The sequence below is a fragment of the Colias philodice genome, chromosome 25 (genome assembly GCF_061535455.1).
Source record: "Colias philodice isolate Cphi_HAF_F1 chromosome 25, ilColPhil1 Martin Lab GWU primary, whole genome shotgun sequence".
Taxonomy (NCBI): Eukaryota; Metazoa; Arthropoda; class Insecta; order Lepidoptera; family Pieridae; genus Colias; species Colias philodice.
This window is the reverse complement of record NC_143110.1, coordinates 5,571,099-5,595,150: the sequence shown is the minus strand read 5'-3', so window position 1 is coordinate 5,595,150 and position 24,052 is coordinate 5,571,099. Positions and strand designations below refer to the sequence as shown.

The window sequence follows — 24,052 nt, the reverse complement described above, 5'->3', positions numbered from 1 at the left end:
GTCAGTGTTATTTTTATAAAATTCTAGACCTAAGATTCAATAACCTAAGTTAGAATTATTGTAGAGAATATAAAGTATAACCAGATATGATTTATATTTGTTATTAATAATTTATAATAGTAAGTGATCATCATCCATGACGTTTCAATAAATAAAATTTAAAATCCCAAAAAATTTAGAATCATAATTTAAGCGTAAGATTGAATATAAAATTTTGTTACTTTTCTACTGTTAGCATATTCCAGTGATAATTTTATTTCGAAAATAGCAAATATTGTTACCTTGAACATAATATATAATGTTGATTTATATCATATATAGGTCTGTTACTAGAATAGTAAGTGTAGTTTAGACGAATTAGAATGTGCAATGTTTATTATAAATGTTTCGACGTTAATACCAAAACTGTTTTTGGTTTCATATCATACAAAGTAGTGAATTGTTCCAATAAATAAATTTATGAGACAATATTTTGTTTTATTTGAAATAAACCTGTGAAATAACCGTTACCTCACAACCCTTTCACAACAAACACTCTGACTGTTTACGACGATCGACGATCTTTTAACTATGGTATGATTGATCGATCTTTACATTTACTCAATATCTCAATTAGGCTGGTTTAACATAACAGTCATATTAAATAAAGTTCTAATTACGAGTACATATTTTTAGGGTTCCGAAACTCAAAATGAAAAAATTGAACCCATATAGGATCACTTTGTTTTTATAAGGAAAGCGTGGAGTGGGGAGGTAGGTATCAAGCAGAAATTTATATTGAATACCTACTCAAATCTAGGGTCTCTTAAAGCTGTGAAAAAATCGAACTTATAACCCGACACAATCAAAAAGATTAGACAGCCTTTTATGCTACCAATTTTCGCATATTTCGACATTAGCAAGGGTATCAAAACCTACAGGGTACTTACCGTGAACACAGTTTTGAAATTTGATAAAAATCAACGTTTTAGCACAGATATAGGAAAAATTTCTAAAAGCATAAATTTCAAGTCACAACATAATAAAAAATGAGTTAGTGCCATTGAGATATTAATAAAAGGTTAGTGCGCTAGTTTGACTTGCATTTGGCAGGTTTTATTTAATTTCTGAGATTACACACAAACATTCTTCAAACACCCTAAGGCGCGGGACAGACACAAGCGGCGCGGCGCGCATCGGGCGCACTGCCGGCGTGCATCGGGTGCGCTATTGGCTATTTCCAAAATTCTTTCATACAAAATGTAGAAGGACGTGGTGCAAAACAGGTTGAAGAGGTGCGCTTATGGCACGCCCGCGCCCGCGCCGCTTGTGTTTGACCCGCGCCTAAGAAAACCAACACTGACTGATTACTCGCGAATTTTGGACAGCAATAGATAATACCTACGCAGCATTTTTTTAATTTGTGTGCATGCTTGTAATTTATAGTACATATAAGTAAAATTATGTTATGTAACTACAAAGTTCACACTCAAAATATAGAAAGCGTCGCAACGCAGCGCTTTTGGATATGATTGTTGTGTCTTGGTATAGTTAGAAGGTTAGGGCGCTTTCAATATATGCGTTTCGTGTCGGACGGCTGCGGTGCCGAAGCGGTGCGTCAGACGTACGGCGCACGGATGATCCTCTTTTTTTCATACAAAACGCTCCGTACGGCATAAATTGAAAGCGTCCTTAGAGTTACAAATTCTACTGTAAAACATTGTATTCCATTGTATGTGGGAATTCTTATATTTTGAACCTGACCGATCTTTATGAAATCCGATAGATGGCGCTGTATTGAAAATATGACATGTAAGGCAGTAATTAGGTAGGCCGCGGGTAGAAACCTACTTTTTATATGTATCTTCAATATAGATTAATCTGTTATAATTTGATTTAAGAATTAAGTATAGTAGTAACTTTTAAATGAAAATTAATTAGGATTTTGCATTTACGTTTTCATTTAATTTAGAAGGTATTGCGATTCTAACTTATTAATTGTAATGCAAAATATTCAAAGCAATACAAGCAAAACATCACAAATTCATGTATGTCATACATGTTTTACACGAATAATTAATAAACAAAAGGAAATTAATTTAAAATTAATGTAAAACTACTGTCACATTAATTGTCTTATTATTGGTATTCCTTTTTATTGGCGTATTGTTTTGTTAAAGTTAATTATAAATATTTTAATACAAATAGCTGTAAGGAATCTATGTATGTAAAAATAAATAAAATAAAATAAAAGGGGAGTACAAAATAAAAGCACCAAATACGTCAATCTGCTTTATTTACGTCACCACACTTAGTTATGACACAATGCTTGAAAATCTTATAATACAATTATTACATACTAACAATTTATATGATACACTTCGAATAGTCGGCGATTGGGCATTCAACACATCGGCATAAAATACTTCTAGTATTTTTCAGATTTTTAATATAATACAAAAAAAAATTCATAAGATTTTACCCATTTCGGTTAACTTTAGATTTTACGATGTACCATAGACAACGCAATGCACTAAAAATTATAAAAATACAAAAAAAAAATGGAATTGTTCGTTATTAAAGCAAAAATTCGGATTCGCCTACACTAGATACCTAGAAAAGCAATAAAACATATAAACCCACACTAATTCACAACCACCTAGTCTGATCACAGCTCTCTTACCGATAACTTTACCTTTTAGTCCAATAAAAAAATAAAAATACGAGGCCCTGTAGTTAATAAGAGTAGGCTCATGTTACACTCTTTCGAACTAAAAAGATTTTTATGTACAATTCTATCAACAATTATTTTTCTACATAATTACGGCCATATCTTGAAATTTAATCATTTGTAATGACAGTCATACCTTTCGTATCTTTGAAGCAAAAAATCTTTGTTTTTACTAAATTTTCATACTTCCATGAAAAATACATTTTTTAAATCTACGCGTAAAGAAATAATAAAGCATAATATGTACTTCAATTTAATTACATAATATACTTAATGTATACACAAGAGCAATTACTCATTTCAAAGATTTTAGACATAGACTGGTTTCTTTTTTACTTGACAAAGAATTTTATGAAAATTTTAAGAAATTTACGACAAACACCGTTGCTAGGCAACGTATTGAGCAATGGTTTATTGTAGGAGAAATCCAGATAAAGAATGATGCTTCAATTACTATTGTAAGATTTTTCAGTAAGTTAGAGCGGCCGTACACGGGCGGCTTGAGCAGTTAACGGCTGAGCGACGTACACGGACTGCTCGAGCGATCGGTCGTTGACTGCTCGAGCTGTCGCTACAAACCGCGCAGTTGACTTGAAGCGGTCGCGACGGCTCGAGCAGTCCATGTACGGCAGTGAATGAATGTCCATAGTTCACCGCACGGTCGCGGCTTCAAGCCGTCGGTATCAACTGCTTGAAGCGTTCCGTGTACGGCCGCCCTTAGGTACTTAAATGGAATTTTTCTGAAAAACAGATGTTATACGCTTTGTATACTTCCAGTCAAACAGTTTAAATTTACGACAAAAGTAAAGAAATGGTAACACCGGGGTCAGATTTTTACGCTTATCTAAACTACGATTAAGTTTTGAACTGATACTGGTTGAAAATTATTACTATCTATTTCAATCAGGGAAATAAGAGAAAATGTGGTGGCAGACACTTTTAAATAAGGTATTTAAAAAACTATCGCTGTCACTCTCTAAGTGCTCGCGTTAGATAAGGACAAAAATAAACTCTGTCTGAGGCCTAAGCAAGTCATTTTTTGAATACCGCATCTCCTCTTAAAATATTTGAATATGCTTTTTGCAATATCTTCCTGTGCATGTGGCAATAAACCACCACGATATAAAACAAATGAAGATAAAAATAAAAAAAATACGCTGATTCCACAAAAAAAAACAACATTATTCAGGTACAAAAATTCCGATTAAAATCCTACAATCACATATCACAACAGTCAAGAAATATTCGCAGATAAAATTTTAGGGAATGCGTATTTACATTTTTCGTCGTATTCAATTTTTCGATAATCTTAAATTCCTAGAAAAATACGTAATTCAAGGTATTTTGTTGGAAAAAATTATAACAAAAAAAACATGAAATTAAACTGTGTGACAACTACTATTTGTTTTTTTTTTACACCAAGTTTGGTATAAAAGGAAATTCAGTTTTTTTTTTAAATGGCTTCAATTTCTTTACTGACTACTCAATAATGAAATCGTAGATTATATCAAAAGCCAGTTTAGTTTAGAACGTTTTAGACAAATAAACAAACAACGAATCTGCTGTATGACATTAAACATAAAAATGTAATCTTCCAAAAACCCTCCTATCCACAATCTTACACAACTCAGGCCAACCTTTTCTTACTGTAAAAAATAAACCCTAAAAAGCTTGTTCTGTACGTTAGGTCACACAAATATAACCTAATGGGCCTTCTTCACAATGGGCAGCGTTGGGCGAGTAGAGACACGATAGTGTAGACTGTAGAGGGCCTAAAGATCGGCCGTCATTGTAATGTTTATTCATAATCGCGGCAAATATCGACCATCATTTGTTGGGCCAACGCTGCCCATTACGTAGAGCCAATAAAGTCTAGTGCCAAAGGGAGTAGCTAAAGCAAGCACCGTCAGAGGTAGAAATTGCTAAATGTGAAATATTTAAGTAATTGAGGCCGAGTATGGATATCACATAATGGTAAACTAAGTTTGCAATATATTTGCAAAGAACCATAATTAAAAAAAAACACATTTCATTGATAAAAACAATGTCTTTGATGAATCTGAATTTCATGCAAGTATTAATAATAATAGAAATGAAATGCTTTACAGAAATGAATCCATTCATGTAAAATATACTACGCTAAGAAAAAAAATCCGAAGCGTTCATGCTTTTTAGGTACGTCAGTTAAAATGCGATTTATTTCTAATATGTATGTTTAAAATGACAATTTCATGATATTGTAAAGTGCGTAATTTTCAAACAACAACAACAAATAAGTATTATTTATAATAATATCCTTCAATATATAAATGATTGGTGAATGATTCTACCAATAAAAAGTGCATAATGGTCGATAGTATTAAAAAAAATAGTAATGTTACTTCATTTTAGATATGATTTATGATAACCAATGAAACCTTACACCGTTTGTGCAGTATATTTAAACTAAAAAGTGAATTCTTAAAGCGTCGAACTAAAAACATTGTTACAATAGACAGCTTATAAAAAAGCTACGCAACACAATTAAAAATAAAAATATCATACAGTATAAGAGCGTATTTACACAATTAGCATAGACAATAATGTACAAGACCATAAACCCACACTCGGCCCGACCTAACTCTATACTCTATGGCAACATAGTTTATACATTTGACTCTTATACAAAATGGCGTGTCGCCCTCACTGCGTTGTACGTATTACATTTGACTTTTTCATCGTCTTCTCTGGTTTATCTGTAAAATAAAAGATTATGATAACAAAAAATTAAAAATCTGCACATGAACTATTGATTTATTTTATTAAAGACTAGCTTTCCGCCCGCGGCTTCGCCCGCTTTGTTGAAACCTAATAAATTATATACTAAAACCTTCCTCTTGAATCACTATCTATTACAAAAAACCGCATCAAAATCTGTTGCGTAGTTTTAAAGATTTAAGCATACATAGGGACATAGGGATAGAAAAAGCGACTTTGTTCATGTTCATTGTATAATTATTATTTACATTCAATAAGATTGAGAAAGCAAACTTATTGGATCAAAAGTGGCGCAGTGGGGAAAGTTTCCCTCACTTCGCTAAACAGCCGTCAAGAGCCGACAACTATACTATGTGTATGTAAGATATGCCCATTTAAATGTGTATGTAAATGCGTGCACTGTGTCACTTGATATTTGCGGGTTTTCATTTAGATCTAGATATTAACGTGCGCAACGTCTTAAATGAGCGTGTGTGATTTGAGTTTTATTTATTAATTTATTTATTTATAGAGTTGGATTTAAATGAGCGTGTGTGGTTTGAGTTTGATTTAAATGAGCGTGTGTGGTTTGATTGACATGTGTGTGTATGTATGTGTGTCGCACCTCACTTGCGGTGGAACTCCTGTATGCAGAGCGCACAGGACCACGAGCCCTCGGGCGGCGTGTCGAGCGGCGGCGCGAGGCAGTACATGTGGTAGCCGCGGTCGCAGTCGTCGCAGAACAGCAGTTGGTCCTGAGAATATATATTACTATCGACTTAATATACGCTCATCATAGTCATCACCATTGAAAAATCAACCTTATCACCCTTCCCATGGAGTCCAAAATATCATCACTCCCTCCTATAAACACTATTGAAAAATCAACCTTATTCCCTTATCAATAGAGTCCAAAACACTCACATCATTATCGCTAGTGCCGCAAACCGAACAACACTTGCACTCGATGCACTGCCAGCGATACTTGCGCATGGAGACCATCATGTTCTTAGTGAACTGCAGGCATGTGGGGTGACCTGGGGGTAAATATGGTATTACAATATTAAAAAAATATGACAGAAATTAATTGTGATGGGATATTTGACTGTATACGATATTATGCAGTTTTCTAATCAAAATTAGAAATTTTTCAGGACTAGTCACGAAGGCTTAGGCATGTTTTCATTAGATTTAAAAGTTAAAATGAGATAGAAATAACTATTTTGACGGTGATAATATCGATATTAATACACACTAATTATCTTACATGGTAACAACTGCGTTCATACAATAAATTTATGGTCAAATATCCCAATATGACATCGAAACTAACACATAAAATGCTTACAAAGCTGTCAAGATTAAAAAACCCAAACAAAATTATAAGCAGCCTGTATAATCAAATTCAGATATCATACCAATACAAAACAAAAACAAATGAATTCACTTACTGTTTGGCACATTTCGACGCGTCATCATCGCTTGAATTAGAAACAATCCAAAAATTAAAGGGTAAACAAAATGTGCCGAACAATAGTGAAAATAATAAACAAAAAATCCGGTTTAAACATTAATCGTTCGTAATACATTAAGCATAACAACAGTAAGGAAGTGCAATTCACTATTCTTCAGCACAATGACTAAATAAAAAGCATTTGGACTTTAAACTCATACAATTTAATCATTAAAAAAACCACGTGTACAAAATTGGGGATATTCTGTGACAGCGACATCTAGCGGGCATAAATTATAACTGTGACAACTGAAGCGCTGTTTGCGCTTTATTTTCTTGTTATAGAGCACAATACGAAAACATCGAGTGCTTCAAGTGCTTGAAATCACTAGACGTTATAATTCATGCCGTACAATGTAGGGGAATAGCAATTTTGAGACAATCATGGATAGGATATGCACTTCCCTACTTGACATTTGTATGCTTAGGTATCGAGACTAGTTGCGATTATTTATACAGCGAAATATAACATTATTTAACAGCAAACTTGCTATTCACGAAAACACGTTGGGGTTAATACAGCAATAATCTTATTTAACTCAGCCAATGTACTATTAATTCATTATTATTTAATTGTTCGATATTCATATATTTTTATTACTATTGATTAAACTTTGGCACTCTTACTAGATATCGAATAAAACCACATTATATTCTCAAAATGACGTAGAACAATCGAGAAAATGGTAACCATGGCAACGTGACGAATGCTCTTCGCTCATTGGTCGAACATCATGCATGGCCGACTTGATATAAGTTTTGGCGCCAAATAGTTAAAGTTGGATTAAATATAATTAGAATATATTCGTATTTAATTTATTAAGTATCCCAATTAGTAACTACACTAGTAGTAAATACGTTACGCATGTTCGTGAAGAGCTTATAAAATTATTTCAATATATGTAATAATACATATTGCTTTCATATTTAGGTCATGTACATAAACTTTATAAATACCATGTAACTACAACATAACATATATGGGAACAAACACAATTACATAATAATAAGGCACCAGGTGTCAACAATTTATATTTTTATTGAATATGGCATTTTATAAAAATAAAAACACAATAATACCTGAAAAACATACAAAAATTTAGACATACGATGTAATACATACTTATTTTGACAAATTTTCATATCATCTTTAAATATACACTTTTAGTTTCAAAATCGTTAGTGTGAATAAAAATAAAAACTATAATGCCATATCCATTGGTTATAAGAGCCTGAGATTTCAAAACAACATGGTAACACTAAATCTAATAAACATAGCCGATAATAATTTGGTCACACACATTAAAATATAAATATTTAAACAAAAATTTTAAACTATGAGGAATGATACATAACAGGATAAAAACTGAATTTTCTCAAAAACGCATATATTTTATAAATTTAATAATAGTTTTAACAAAAAATAGGTTATCTTTGGGTTTAAATAACAAATTAAATTTTTTCTATCTGTGCCATGAATAATATTTAATTTAATTAAAATGTTTTCTTTTATAATTAGAGAAAACGACTATCTAAGACCGATAGGGAACTTACACGTTTTGTAAATATTTGATCGTTTTTGACTTCAAATCAATTTATTTTTAAATAAAAGCTAAATTATTATCTAATAATTCAAATAAAAATTTAATATAGTGTCAGTAATATTAGAATTTCAGTACTCCTAAAAGACCAAAACGTGTTAGCATGTACACCAACAATCAAGATTATTTAATCCAATTAAAAATTTCGCTAAATTATATAAAAGGCACTTCAGAAGCTCTAACAATCTATTACCAATATTTGATGCCAAAAGGATATGTCAATACGATTTTTGGACCCATAAATGACTCAACGCGTATAAAATTATACTTAAAACAAATCAATGTTTATATTAAGTTTGGTTTATTGACTAGATGAAATAGATTTTCTATCATCATTGTCATATAAAATATTCAATGTCACACACTAAAACATAGATCAAAAATTAATATTCCATAGAGGTTTAACTGTCAACAATAATTATTATTTAAATATAGAATCTTCTTCGTTTATTTAAAAAATTAAGTAATATATAACAGATAACTTCATTTTTAAAACGTGTACATTTGAAATACAGTCAGTAATTTCACATACTACAAATAAGTCAGGTTGGCCGAGTGGTCTAAGGCGCCAGATTTAAGCTCTGGTTCCCGAGAGGGAGCGTGGGTTCGAACCCCACACCTGACAAATGAGTTATTTTTTACTTTCCTTTGTTTTTAATTTTTCATTTCACAATTTGTGATTTATTTACATTCAAAAGCATGATTTGTTCACTTAAATTTTTTATAAGCAATTTTTTTTCATCTTTCTTGAACCGCGCGTGACGCGTATAAAACAATATATTTTATACATATAATTATGACATACAAACAAACGCTACATATAAATTTAAAAATCTAAAGGAAAAACACATTTTTGGCATCCAAAGTCACATAGGGTTACATGGCAATTCAGGATTAAATATTCCATTACAATAAGTACTTTTAAGTTTTAACATTCTCTAAGTCGAAATAGTAAATAATATTTATAATCGAATCTTTAAACGATTAACACATAATATAATTAACATATTAAATATATTCATACCGGTTGGTATACACTTTTTATAATTTAACATAAAATATTCTCTACAACAAAATTATAAGCTAGATGTACTTAATTTTATATGAATAATGCTCTGATTTTTGTGTCAAAATTATAAACTAACATGATCTTGATTAAATATATGAATGGTTATTTTAGTATTTATATAAAAAGTGTTTACTTTTTAGACATAGATCACGTAAATTTTATCATATAACTGCAGTAAAACCAAATTTTCCTAACTAAATATTGCCCTAGGATTTAAATTTTTCAAACACCCTATTTTTTATTTTTTCAACAATTATTTGCACACTAAACTAGAGTTTACACCTTTGACATAAAGCTCATATTCTAATAATGTAAATAAAAGTAAATATCTATAGAGTATAACATGGAATGTATGAATATATGCACGAGACCGAAACAAACCTCTTTGGTAGATATCCTTAGAATAAAACCTCAAATTGCGAATTAAAAAAAAACATTTCTACATCCATTGCTGGGTATAGACAACGATATATCAAAACAACTTCAATAAACTACGCAATGTATTCTTATTCAATAAATTTCGCAATCTGTGGTCAAAAATCACGAAAGGTGACATTTTGTGACCGTAAGAATTTAAAACAGTGATCACTTCAAAGCAAATCGATAGAAAATTCCCTAAATAAGACACCTAGATAGATTCGGGACTGATATGTAGTATGAATAACAATTCAACATTTATGTATCAACAATTAATTATTAAATCTATTCGCATATATTATTGATCAAATTACCAATTCCAATATTAGGTGGTACATAGTATAAACTTATACGCTTTACCTTCGAATATCATATCACATCATAATGCCTCTAGTACTTACAAAACGAATCATCTAAAACTATGCGATTCAAATAAGAATAGGATGGATTCTGCGCCATCTTGTGACGTCATAGGTATACATTCAAACCAATTAATAATCAAAGAAATAATGTTAATATTGAAATTTGATGTAATTCAGGCAAAATAAAATAAACCATTATTAAAATGCTTTCCGAACCGGTGGCGGATGGTAAAAATATGTTATGATGGTTCAAAAGTGCTTCTAGAAGAAGTCTAATTGAATAAATAATTGTTTGAGTTTAAAAACTATGCAAAAGACTAAGTAAATCGTACTTATATTTAAAGATATTTGTCACACAATTGACACAACAATCATAAACATTTCTACTCTTACTTGAACCACATAGCACACTGCACTATCAAAATATTATGCTGACAAAAAGTCCCAAACCTAATTCACCCCGTTAACTTCCACACTTTCATACACCGGACTCTGTCTAGACGAGGGGGGCGTCGTATAATCCCCATAATCATAATTTTCTAACAACTTCGTCTTTGTTGCAAACGTATCAAACGCGTCCGCGGAATAGGACATAGAAGTCAAAATTTCCACTACGCCGTTTAATTTTATGTCTCGCAAATGTTTATGGGTTTCGCACACCCGGTTGGTGATGTGGAAGCACTTTTTGTACCCGTTGCGTGGGGGTCGTCCGCGTCGCTTACCTGAGCGGCCGCAGTCGGAGCAACTGACGAGTTCTTCGGGTGTGCCAGTTTTCTTGTTCTCGCGGTCGTCGCCGAGACAGAAGTCGCAGTATGGGGACGGGGACGGCTGGAATTGTGGAATGAACCAATTAATAAATTGATATATGTAGTTATATTATGTAATAATTAATCAAAGTTGTCTGTTTTAGGGCCGATTTTTCGATGCTTGGATAAAACTTATCCGTCCAATAAAGTATTACACGATAATATTAAAGTGTCACGTAAACTGTCAAATACGGGCAATTAGAATACGTTTTTAAAATGGTAGTTTTATACATTATTCGACGAATAAGTTTTAACCAAGGATTGAAAAATCAGCCCTTGATTGTTAATTTTAATGGTCTCATCACTAATACAGCATTAAATCAAGTTACGCGTTTGACTCGTTTACACTTTGATTTATATTAACCTATATATAAATTATGTTTTTTTAATTACAAGATAGTTTTTTGTATCTACAAACAAGTAGGTTTGTGATTGGGCTAACCATAGTATCTGTTGATGTAGTTTACATGCAAATAACAATTTTTCAGCAACAATAAAACGAGAAATTTCGAGAGGATTTACCTACATTAATCGTTTGCAATGTAAAATTCAAACTTACTACATTATAATATGTATTACAAGAAAAAGTTAGCGTGAACTTGCTCCTTTGTGTGTAAGAATGTGTCCATGCTTATTTATGCACCGTCCATACGTGTGTGCGTACGTCCACGTGCTTTTCACACATGCACGCTTCTATATTTAAGACCATGTGCGTACGTGTTTTCCAGCAGCAATGTATCTATACTAATATTATAAAGCTGAAGAATTTGATTGTTGCGCTAATTTCGGGAACTGGTCCGATTTGAAAAATTCTTTCGGTGTTAGATAACTCATTTATCGAGAAAGGCAGGCTATATATCATCTCGCTAAGACAAACAGGAGCGGAGCACAGCGGGTAAAACCGCAGCACAGCTAAGTATGGGCTAATGATGATAATCCTACTACTATTATAAAGGCGAAAGTTTGTATGTATGGATGTTTGTTACTCTTTCACGTAAAAACTACTGAATGGATTTGAATGAAACTTTACCACAATATAGCTTATATATCAGAATAACACATGGGATAGGTTTTATCCCGAAAATCCCACGGGAACGGGAACTATGCAGGTTTTTCTTTGAAAACGCGGGCGAAGCCGCGGGTGGAAAGCTAGTGATGTTTATATACCTTAGCGTCCGGATCCTTAACATCACTGGCACTAGCGCCAGCACTGGCCGCAGCACTGGCGCCAGTCGCACTGGACGGCGGCACTAGCGGCGCTTGCGCAGAGTCCGAGGACGACGTGTCTGCTGACGCGGGCCGTGGAGGGGGGGAGCGGCGTGCGGGGGTGGAGGGGGTCGCACCTGTAGGGGGGGCTGTTATGTACATGTTTCATAGATATATTTGTGAATGGTGAGGTTAAAATGAATGGTATACTACGTAGGCGGCTAGGTTTAAATGTATTTTTTTTTATTGTGTTGATAATACATTACTAAGGTTTGTATATTGATATGTGGGAATAGAGTCAAAATGAATTTTCTAGTAAGAAGGCTAAGTTTTACATTATTGAATTGAGTGTAAATGACTATTTATTTTTCAATTCGAGATAATTTTTGTGAATAATGATGATATTTTATATTTGTTCTGCTGCTCAAAACCAACTGGCTAATAAATGAATAGTTATTGAAATGTTTAATTTTTTTCAATATCAATAAAAAACTTATATAGACTATCAACAAATCTCATACCCCTTTTATAATTATGGACAAAATTACATTCAATAATATTAATAAAAAGAGCACTGACCTTGTATTATACGACGATACGACACTTTCACAGAACTTCACAGCCGATAGCGTTATTCAGAGAACTTACACTAGAGCTTACCGTTTCCAGCAGTCTTTAATAGTATGAGTGTCATTTCGGCTTATTGCTCCCACGCGCTATGGGTAGGAAGTCAACCGCAACAAAAACGCATTTCCTGCACCCAATAATTCTTTCTACCCGTTGATACGTAGTTCCATGTTAAGACCATTCCTGCAACACTACTTTTACATTTGAGGGCTGTGGCTTTCGCGTAGTTGTTACCTTCAAACCGCGATATATACCGTTCCACCATGCTTTTATCAGCTAGACCCCACCCCGTATCCGCGATAACGCGAACACTTACCGCTACCGGCCGGGTTACTCAGAAAGGTGACATAACTGTCTTGATACTCGGTGGCCGGTTGACCACCAGCTGGTGCCGGGGAGTGTGGGGCGCGACTGTGACTATCTCTCGAATCGTTGTCACTACCGGCCGCGCCAGCACCGCCCGGGTCCTTGTGCGTGTGCGTGTAGTGGTATGTCAGACCGGGACGCGTTTTGTACTTCGCGCCGCATACTAGAGGGAAATTGAAATAGTTGAATGGGATGTATTTTGGCACTGATGAATTTGAATAAATATTATATTGTCTGTGAGAAAATACGAGTTAGACCTATTGTACTAAATGTCATTATTCACAAATAAATGATAGCCTTATAATCAGTGTTAAATATGTAGCATTCTTAATACGCTATGAATTTAGGAATCGAACCCATTGACATTAATTCTATCCTTTCCTTTTGTACATAATATGTATATATAAAAATATAGTTTAAAAAAATATGGAGGTATATTAATATGATAATAAAGAGAACAAATCGAACTTACCGTCTATGGTGCCTCCATCTCGCAAAGTTCACGCGTGATGTCATAACTTATACAATAAATAGGGGATTTGGAGGCCTACGTCTTAGAACTGAGCATAGAGGAGGCACCACGACGGTAACCGACGTACACTCGTGCAGCTATTCCAAAAATTATCCGTCATCAATCAATACCTTTTTATAGCATGGGAACTTGAGCTTTATTCAGAGTGCAATTAGATACATTATCGTTCCCATTAAATGTTTTGACGGCCCGTCGTGATTGGTCTATGTTCGGTTCTAAAAGACGCAGGCTCCGGGGGAAGTTTGATTGATGACTTCAAATCAATGGATCTGCCCTCGGTTTTTGTATAGCACACAATTATAATTGTACTAAGCGACCACTTGGACACAGTATTACAGCCTGATTTATCTTATCATTTACACAAAAAATTTACAATTCTTTTACATATTTTTACGTGTTACACATACAATAAAAATACTAGTTTAAAATTAAATATAAATGGCCGTTTAGTACATAACGAGTTTACAAATCAAACAGACAGAACTCCACAACTTGAGAGTCCAATCAAATATTGAAAAAATAATATTTGAATTGCATACTTTATTTCTTATTCAACATAAATATTCTTGTATAAATTCATAACAATCTTTGGATGCTAATAATAGTTTGAATCTAAGAATAACATCGATTCCCCTAAACTTCACTGCCGTTCTGTACAATAAATTATTATTATTAGCCAAACGTCAACGCAAATACAGCAATGACTAAAATTTTACTGCACACGTCGCGTAAAACGCTGTCAAAAATTGCCGACTTTTTCATTTCTATGTCATATCTTTTTATTTAATTTTTCAATAGTTATCAGGTAAAATTATTATTAGTAGAAGATTGTATGATTTATTATGACCAATAGCAACATTGCTAGATTAAAAAAAAATATTATCAAATACATTGCTACCGATTAAACTTCCAAATACAATACAATTAGTTCATTAAAATACAATTTCCAAGACTTGATATGTATAAAGCCAGTTAACATTTTGACAGCCGTTCCAACAAAAAAAATACTGATAAATTTCCAATCTTATATATTCATCCGCACGCCTGTGTTTATAAAATAGATATGTACATTACATAGCCATCTCTTAGCCGACATGGAAGACTTAGCATTAACTCTTCCGAACATTCAAACATAATTTTGCCTTTCCAAACTTTATTACGTAAGAATAAAAACTTACTCAGATAAAATGACAATAGCATTTTTTAAAAACACAAAAGAGGAAATTTCTTATAGCTTGACCGCAGTGACTGTGCGCGACGAGGCGGGGGAGAGTACCGACCGTTCCGTTTCTTTCTAACTTCTAACTCGTGCTCTTTCTTACCCCCACCCCGCCTCACCGCACATTACACATACATACACAGCCATTGCACACAAGCTAATATTTAATCTGTGGTTGTTATTCCAAAGACAAAAAGCTATCTTTTGGCACAGGCATAAAATAACAATGTAAAACTTTAGTCATTGCGATGTTAGTCAATTCCTTAATACGAGAAATGAAATAAATAGAGAACTATCACAGACACATGAGTCAAACGAAACCAATCAGTGCAAAAGATTTATATGAAGATAATAAAACGTGATTAATTCATAAGATTTATAAGAGTTCAAGATGTTTTTGGACTGAGTTATGTAGAATTTTCATCCTATCCTGCTATATCACTGCACATCCATTGATAACAAACGAAAAAAAAAATTAAAATAAATATCAGCACAACCAAATTCCAATAAATGGTATATACCATAGATCGTAAATATTTTAAAACACTTATAATTAAATAGAATTACAAACACACTCAAACCTAAAACCTTTATAAAAAAGCATGTTGTCTCTCTTGCACAGTGACATAATAATAATAACGTATAGTATGTTATTAAAAATATCAAAGCACTGGATTTTTCCTAGACCCTCTTTAAACTATAACTCAGTCCCAAAAACGAGTAGCATTGATGTATTGCCACTTTTAAATAATTGCTTATTCTTAGTGTCCGACCGAACTTTCGGTTTCGGTTTCGGTTTCGGCCGAGTTTCGGCCAAAAATCAAGTTTCGGCCGCAGTTTCGGTTTCGGCCAAAATCGGCCGAAACTTTTGCCGAAACCGAAACTTATTTCGCAAGTTCAGTGAACTTTGTGAACAACGCTTTGACGGACGCTGTCAAAGCGTTGGTTGACCCACGCTGGTGGAAACAATTTTTGATTATCTATGTTGAGATTGGAACTGGGTGTAATTGTAATTAATAATTATTATTTTTATATAAGAGGTACCTAAAAGAGACTTATTATTCTTCTAAGTACAAATACCAATCCAAAGTATTAAAGACTCTTTAATAAAGAGAAAGATCTCAAAATACCAAAACTTAGTATTTAAAGTAACAGTAACAATTACTGATTTGATTTAGATGACTGATTTTACCGAGAACTTAATTTGAAAAAATAATAAAAATTAAATTTGTTATTATTAATATTTTAAGAATATTATTTTTTTTATTTTATATTAAATAAATGATTACAACAAATTTAATATACTGTGTTTTCCTTTCATGCCCTAATTAAGGCAAAATAATAGGTAAAATGCACCAAAGTTCAGTATTTTTAGAAATTTCATACTAGACCACGTGAGTTTCGGTTTCGGTTTCGGTTTCGGCCGAAACTGAAGCCACGGCCGAACATTCGGTTTCGGTTTCGGTTTCGGCCTGGAAACCAGTTTCGGTCGGACACTACTTATTCTGCCATTACCATCCATTGAAAACAGACCAAGCAAAGGCTATCGCTTACACGGCAGGCTACCAATTTCTACCAAAAAACCTTTCAAAAATGGCAATAATCATACATAAATAAACCGCTAGCCTACAAATTACTCTACCTTACTTATAATATAACAAAACCTACACTACAATAATATGGGATTGGTACATTTTCGTGGCAGTGTATATATCGTATTATATTTAAAAATTACTTGGTGTTACCGTCTCACTGCGTGTGTAGCAAACTTTGAACTTTAGTTTCATAATTGACAAGGGCTAAGATGCCCTTTGCGACATGTTTTGAGTAAAAGGGACGAAGAAGAATGTCTTCAAGGAGCTAGTATAAAATTAAAGACATAAAAGTCCGGATCTATAACTTTTAGATGTTAATTTTTTCAACATTACGTTATATATGTTGCATTGTTACTTGCCAACAATTATAGGTACACAATAATAATGCTAAATAATTGTATTGTCTATAATAGAACCCGGGCAAAAGTTAACAAAATGTAGGTAAAGACAGATTTATATATGGATAACATACCTACTACTGGCCTATAGATAACTCAAGGATTATCAAGATGTAGAAAGAGGGAATAAAGTATTTAGACTTATCCTGACTTACGCAAAACATCTTTTTATTGTGTGACTGCTAAATCAGACAATCATTACTTTATTAAAATAGTATTTTATTAAGGCTATAAGACACACTATATTATAAGATTTTTTACTGATTCTGATCACTATTACACTAGCTAAAATAAGCATTTATATCTAACAATATAATAATTAATTAAAACGGTTAAATACACTAAAACCGTACGTAAAACAAACAGAACTAAACTAAATGCAACTAATGTGATATTCGCTATGATATATGCTACTATACCTACATGCCTAACAACGAATTTTTACTAATTTAAATGCATAATTGATTCAAATAATCCATTTTAAATTTGAAAACCCTTAAAAAAGTTTCACACTCGTAATTTTGCACAAATTTTACTAAAAACCGAATAAATTTTCATGCGCCGAGATTCACTAATCACTAATATGATACAAGACAAACATTAACATATAATTATAATTATTATAAAAGGCATATTTCATTTACTTTTCATTCCTACACAAATTCATTAAAAAAAACTCCTAAATTACGATTTTTTAAACTAAAAACTACACTTTTACATGGGATACATTAAAATTAAAAAGTGGCAAAATTAAATACCAGATTAAAATTTATTGCAATAAATAATTTATATTTCTATTGTGAATCGAATATGATTGTGCCAATCGGTATACTTCTTGCATTCTGCTCTACGATCGCTTACTATATACTCTATACCTAACCTAGTCTACTAAAATATATATCAAGATATACATTGTTTATCATACTGTGATATCTAAGGCGAGTCGTATCGTGTTAAACGTATGATTGATAAAAAACACGACACCCGTTTAAAAAAAAGTAAGAAAATGGAAAAAAAAAACTGATCCAAAAATGTAAATATTGCTACAAGTTATATAATATGTTCAATTTTTCCCATATTTTAACTGACATTGTTTAAATTAATTGAAAAATGTTGTATAAAGCATGTTTCAAAATATATCTAAATCTACCTCAGAAAAAATATTAACTTATAGGATATGAAGTTCAAAAAAATTGCTAACTTAGGCTTTATAGATTTTAACTAACACTAAAAATAATTCACAAAGTGATGTTATTACTGAGAAAATATCTCCATTTTAAACTTTAACATTTTGTGACATAACTGTTTTGTTTTCAACTAAAGCATATTACCGAAAATTTTGTGATGAACGAAATATTATCATTAAAATTATATTTATTGCACATAGGCTATCTACAGATCTAGGCATTTAAGCTCATTGTAGGGTCGACTGAGGTACATTCTACTCTCGAGTAAATAATAAAAGAGCGTGTGTGCCGAACACACGTGTCAGAAGTGAAACTTCTTTGGCAAGGTTCAAAGATACCGAAATTGTCGCCATACTCCATGACGCGACGGTATTGCCATGACACGACCTTGAAATTTTACTTTCAACGCGCCTAAAGAAGTTTCACTTTAAAACGCCTTATTTAATGGATTAATATGGTTTTGTCTCTCTCACTCGAAATAACGTAAGAATAGGACAAAACATAGATAAATTTACCATAAGCATGTAAAGAAAGGAATAAATTATAAAACGACCATAGTATAAGAAAGTTGAGACATATAATGATAATATTATCTACATTGTCATTCATTTCAATTGAAATGTTTAATCTGACTAAATTATCTGTGATTTTTAATGTTTAAATATAAACTGTGATATAATTATTAAAATTGAGAAAAACGCGAAACTGAATACTATTTAAAATTAATAATCATGACCATCATTTACTTAATTACGAGTCTACAGTATAAATACTCAAAGATGCTAAAATCACAAATATGTTTAAATTGTGTGTACTAAAAGTACCAAATTCTTGGGATTACTTCTTCAATAATTAATTTTCTTTACACATTATTAGAAACAAATAGAGACCACTTAACACAATGTGATAACGTTTCTTATTTTTTTGTAGGTAAATGTAGTTAATTCTGTCTCATAAAATTAATATATATGCTTTCTATTGCTGTTTTTTGCCTTGATATCTCCTACAGCCTCATAAAATTCATATGGATATTAAAATTATAAAAAATGTGATGTTATTACAAATCCCGTTTAGGCTGAAAATACATTCAAGAATCGTTTTCTAAACATAGATTATTAGTTTTAATTCATTTCACAGCATTCATTCAGTATTCTTTAATTCTAAATTTTCTGAACTAAATTATCTTTCAGTTAGAATAATTTCTTTAATGCATTCTGAGCCTAAGCATTTCATTCAACACAATTTAATCTATCTGTTAGAAAATCCTACTCAATGTATATTGATCCTAAACCATTGTCTACATTTCATATTTACTTTAGAATAACCCCTCTATATAAACTCAACCTAACCAATAACCATCTTTCGAATGTGTTATTCTTTGTCCTTACAATAAACCCCCTCAAAGAACTTAACCATTCCGTATCATGAATTCATTATTTCCATAGAATAACCCCTCAATACACAGACCGTACCAGTAACCATCAAACATGAATTCACCTTACGTTAGAATATCCCCTCAATATAGCTTTCGGCATATACATGAATTCATTATTTCCATAGAATAACCCCTCAATACCTCACCTCGCCACTAACCATCATACATGAGTTCATCTTCCGTTAGAATAACCCCCTCAATATTCTCTATACTACGTACACAATAATGAGCCATAACGCTATAGATATAAGGGCTAGTTTCTCCTGCGCGACTTACGTTCACAGCCGAACGGTTTCTCCGCGTCGCCTGGCACTTCGTACGGGAGCGTGCCTTGACCGGCGCGCTTTCTGCCGCGACCCTGGAATATTGGAAATGTATTTATATTAGTTTATGAAACATGAGATTTGTGTAACAAACATGTTATGGAAATACATAGATGGCAGATTCCCATGTATTTTTGGTGCATTGTTTCTCTAGATCTCATCTTTGAACTTGATGTATGTTCAAATGAGTGTCTGTTAATCACTACATAGTATAAAACAAAGTCGCTTTCTCTGTCCCTATGTCCCGGTGTATGCTTAAATCTTTAAAACTACGCAACGGATTTTGATGCGGTTTTTTTTAATAGGTAGAGTGATTGAAGAGGAAGGTTTTAGTATACAAGGTGAAAGGTAAGACGTTTGAAAAATTTAGACAGGAGCTTCTACTCATGAAACTGAACAACTTTTGTTCTACAACTTTGCTGAATTCGTAAAAAAAAATTGGACTTTGTAAGGAAACTTCGCTAATCAGATGACAGATTTCCATACAAAGTCCAAATTTTTTTCTACGAATTCAGCAAAGTTGTAGAACAAAAGTTGTTCAGTTTCATGAGTAGAAGCTCCTGTCTAAATTTTTCAAATGTCTTACCTTTCACCTTGTATAATTTATTATGTTTTAGACAAAGCGGGTGAAGCCGCGGGCGGAAAGCTAGTTGACCTATTTTCAATCAGGTCATAATTATGAATAAATAAATAAAAATGTGTCCACTAATATTTTATTGTTGTAACTCAATGATAAACTGTATATACATTATATTATACTAGCGGCCCGCCCCGGCTTCGCCCGTGGTACATATTTACGTTTTCTCTACGTAAGAACCATCCTCGTACTTCAAGGAATATAATAAAAAAAGAATTATCGAAATCGGTCCACCCATTCTCGAGTTATGCGCTTACCAACACATTTTGCGATTCATTTTTATATTATAGAAGAAGATGTATGTTGGCAAATGATGTTTCATGTGTGTCTGACTCACCGCTCGGCCTCTTTTAGGCGTATCATCAGGCTGGCTCTTCCTCGTCCTTCCACCCCTTGATCCGGGTCCACTCGGCGCTGTTCCGCGTCGCTTACGCCTATTCGCGTATGTATCATCATAATAGTCCTCGTCCGATTCGGCCTCTGGTTCTTCACCTGTTTCCATTTCCTCCATCGCTAGCTCGTCATAGAACCATTCCTGTGTGCAAGATTACAACATAATATTTTGTGGGATGATATATGTTACAATAAACCTACCGGTATAATAAATTGCCGGTATAATAAATTGTGTAATAAACAAATTGAGATTTCCTGATTTACTAAGTAATGCAAAACAAACTAAAAAATCAATAGCTCTAGGTTTCTTAAATTAGGAAATGGACATTCTTTGGATAGAAACATGGTACAACACAACTGAAGAGAATTTTTATTTACGGACTAGTCGCTAATTATTTTTATCTGTTAAAAGTGTAAGAACTGTCTGGCCATGTAAAAGAAAATGTAAATTAACATTATATCAAGAAATCGCTGGCCTGGAAGAAATCGCTTTTAAGCGATAAGGTCACCTTTTGTACTTCGCATCCAAACAGATATATATTATACTGTACATTGTAATATTAAATGGTGTGGTACAATAAATGATTAAATAAATAAATATCAATCAATCATCCACACCTTAGGATCATCTTTAGCCGCAGTCTGTGAACCGTCCCTGCTGTCCTCGCCAGCGAGACCATCAGGTATTCCGGAACTGTTCTCTCCTTCGCCGACATTCTCTGCCGCGTCTGCCGCACTCCAGCCCCATCGTGTTGACGACATTGTGAGGTATTGACGTCTTGCTTTCCTCCATCTAGAAAGTAAAATCATCCATACTTAATATTAAAAATGCGAAAGTAACTCTAAAATACACATAATAAAATACACTAGCTGTAATTATACCACTATTGTTCTTTTTGTCCTGTCCTTGTAGCAGTAGGCCAGTGACCTTCATTCGTAAATCCATACTAATACTAATATTATAAATGCGAAAGTAACTCTGTCTGTCTGTCTGTTACTCAATCACGCCTAAACTACTGAACCAATTTGCATGAAATTTGGTATGGAGATATTTTGATACCCGAGAAAGGACATACGCTACCTTTTATTGCGAAATATGTACCACGGGCGAAGCCCGGGCGGACCTCTAGTTTATTATATGTAGAAGAGCTATATAACTTTTGGGTTGTATGTTTCATGTAATTTCATTTATTTTCTAGTCGAAAATTTTGTTGTTTACTTATCATATTGTAAAAAAAAACTCATAAAATCACCTATAAAAGTATTTCACCTCATAAAAAGTTCACCAACCCATATGTGAACCGATTTTGTTAATTATTTGTTTATAATATTCCTTGAACGAAGCTTTTTGAATATTAAACTTAAGGATAGAATACGAAATAGTGATATAAGAAAAAGAACGAAAGCTCAAGATGCAGTAAGATATGTATGTAAATTGAAGTGGAAATGGGCAGGTCACCTGTGCAGATTGAGAGATGACAGATGGTCACATTCGGTAATAAATTGGACACCTTTTTATAAAAAGCGTAAGAGGGGAAGACCAATCACACGATGGAGTGATGATATCAAAAATCACGCAGGTGCCCTTTGGACTAGATTAGCTAAGAACAGGGATGAGTGGAAGAAATTGGAGGAGGCTTTTACCGCAAAAAGCGGTCCTTATTATATTTAATTACATTAATTACAATATTACAATTAGAAAGACTAATTAACTAACACTTAATTTAATATTTAAAAAATAGAATTGTTATAGAGAAATAAGAATAATGTTAACACTAACCACACTAACAACAAAATTTGTAATTAGATATAAGTAAAGGAATTAATAAAAGCTTTATTTATTTATTTATTTATAATATTCCTTGAAGTACCAATGAGGATGGTTCTTATGAAGAGAAAAACTAAACATGTACCTTGGATGAAACCGGGGCGGACCACTAGTTAAAAATAGAATATATCTAACCATAACATGCCCAACGAATGTAAATAAAGACTGGTTAAATTAAAAGAAACTGACACCACATACTAAATTATTGTTCAAAAGGTTTACGTTCATATTCTTTAACAATCTTATAGTTTTAACTACAATTTAACAATAAATGTTACCTTTGTGAGGGATATGTGTAAACTTGTCCTTCTTTAGCGCCTGGCATCCGCTGTTTTTTGGTCATAAATAAGTTTGAATGGCTTTGGGCAACACCTGAAATGAAAAGGCAATGTATTTACAAATTTTATAACACTTGTTATTATTCATTTTTATACAATGAAGCATTATAAATAAATAAATATTGTTGTTTGTAGCCGAAAAGGTTACAGCGTCTAATTCCTCACGCATTAGAACTGGCCAAGTCCAATTTTACAACATTTTTACTCACCAGTTTGGGTGTCGATAAACGGCATTCGCATTCTCCGTTCGGCACATAGTCTTGAATTAAACGTTGATGAGTTCTCAATAATTTCCTTGTAGCTTGGGTCATTTAGAAAACTGTAAAACAACGTAAAATACCAGTAAACACTGCCCACAACTGTTTCATCAAAATTAACGCACACTTATGCTATTTTACATCACTTTCGTATTATTTACGTTTACCGTATATAAATGGGTCAATATTTCGGTAATTAAAACACAACCTACCTTTCTATTTTTGCTAAATTCGAAGTATTTGATACTTGAATTTCTGCGGCCGCCATTTTACTAGGACGCCAATCGATGACGTCAACTGACATAATGACGATTTTTTGATAATAATGTTGCCAAGCCATTGGGCAATATTGCCTATGACGTAAAAATATATTTTATGTACTTATGATAATTTGTAAACAATTTTAATTGTTTTGTAATCACAAGTACAGTGTTTTAGACTTAAATTTACTACAATCATTATTACTTCAAATATTTAGAGAATATTGTAAAATTATG

General features: G+C 32.8%; 1 protein-coding gene, 1 long non-coding RNA gene and 1 other non-coding gene across 5 annotated transcripts; 1 reads left to right on the top strand and 2 right to left on the bottom strand.

Moving 5' to 3' along the window:
- Positions 1 to 2,258: 2,258 nt before the first annotated feature.
- Positions 2,259 to 23,866, bottom strand: d4 (double PHD fingers d4). 3 transcript variants are annotated; one of them, XM_089710717.1, is made up of 12 exons: positions 23,768 to 23,866; positions 23,508 to 23,617; positions 23,239 to 23,332; positions 21,751 to 21,925; positions 21,077 to 21,274; positions 20,056 to 20,137; positions 13,364 to 13,576; positions 12,382 to 12,557; positions 11,131 to 11,236; positions 6,371 to 6,483; positions 6,072 to 6,201; positions 2,259 to 5,445 (listed from the first exon to the last, which is right to left on the bottom strand). In XM_089710717.1, exons 1-11 carry the CDS (start codon positions 23,857 to 23,859, stop codon positions 6,073 to 6,075), a joined length of 1,488 nt encoding a protein of 495 aa, XP_089566843.1. In that variant the 5' UTR covers positions 23,860 to 23,866; the 3' UTR covers positions 2,259 to 5,445; position 6,072. The 3 variants fall into 3 exon arrangements, with proteins under 3 accessions (XP_089566843.1, XP_089566842.1, XP_089566844.1); XM_089710716.1 differs by lacking the exons at positions 2,259 to 5,445; positions 6,072 to 6,201; positions 6,371 to 6,483 and having other exon boundaries at positions 7,101 to 11,236; XM_089710718.1 differs by lacking the exons at positions 2,259 to 5,445; positions 6,072 to 6,201; positions 6,371 to 6,483 and having other exon boundaries at positions 7,101 to 11,236; positions 13,400 to 13,576.
- Positions 9,102 to 9,185, top strand: TRNAL-UAA (transfer RNA leucine (anticodon UAA)). The gene has a single exon. It is a non-coding gene; the product is annotated as a tRNA-Leu (tRNA).
- Positions 14,823 to 15,920, bottom strand: LOC149477403 (uncharacterized). Its single transcript, XR_016317640.1, has 2 exons — positions 15,319 to 15,920; positions 14,823 to 15,172 (listed from the first exon to the last, which is right to left on the bottom strand). It is a non-coding gene; the product is annotated as an uncharacterized LOC149477403 (long non-coding RNA).
- Positions 23,867 to 24,052: the final 186 nt, after the last annotated feature.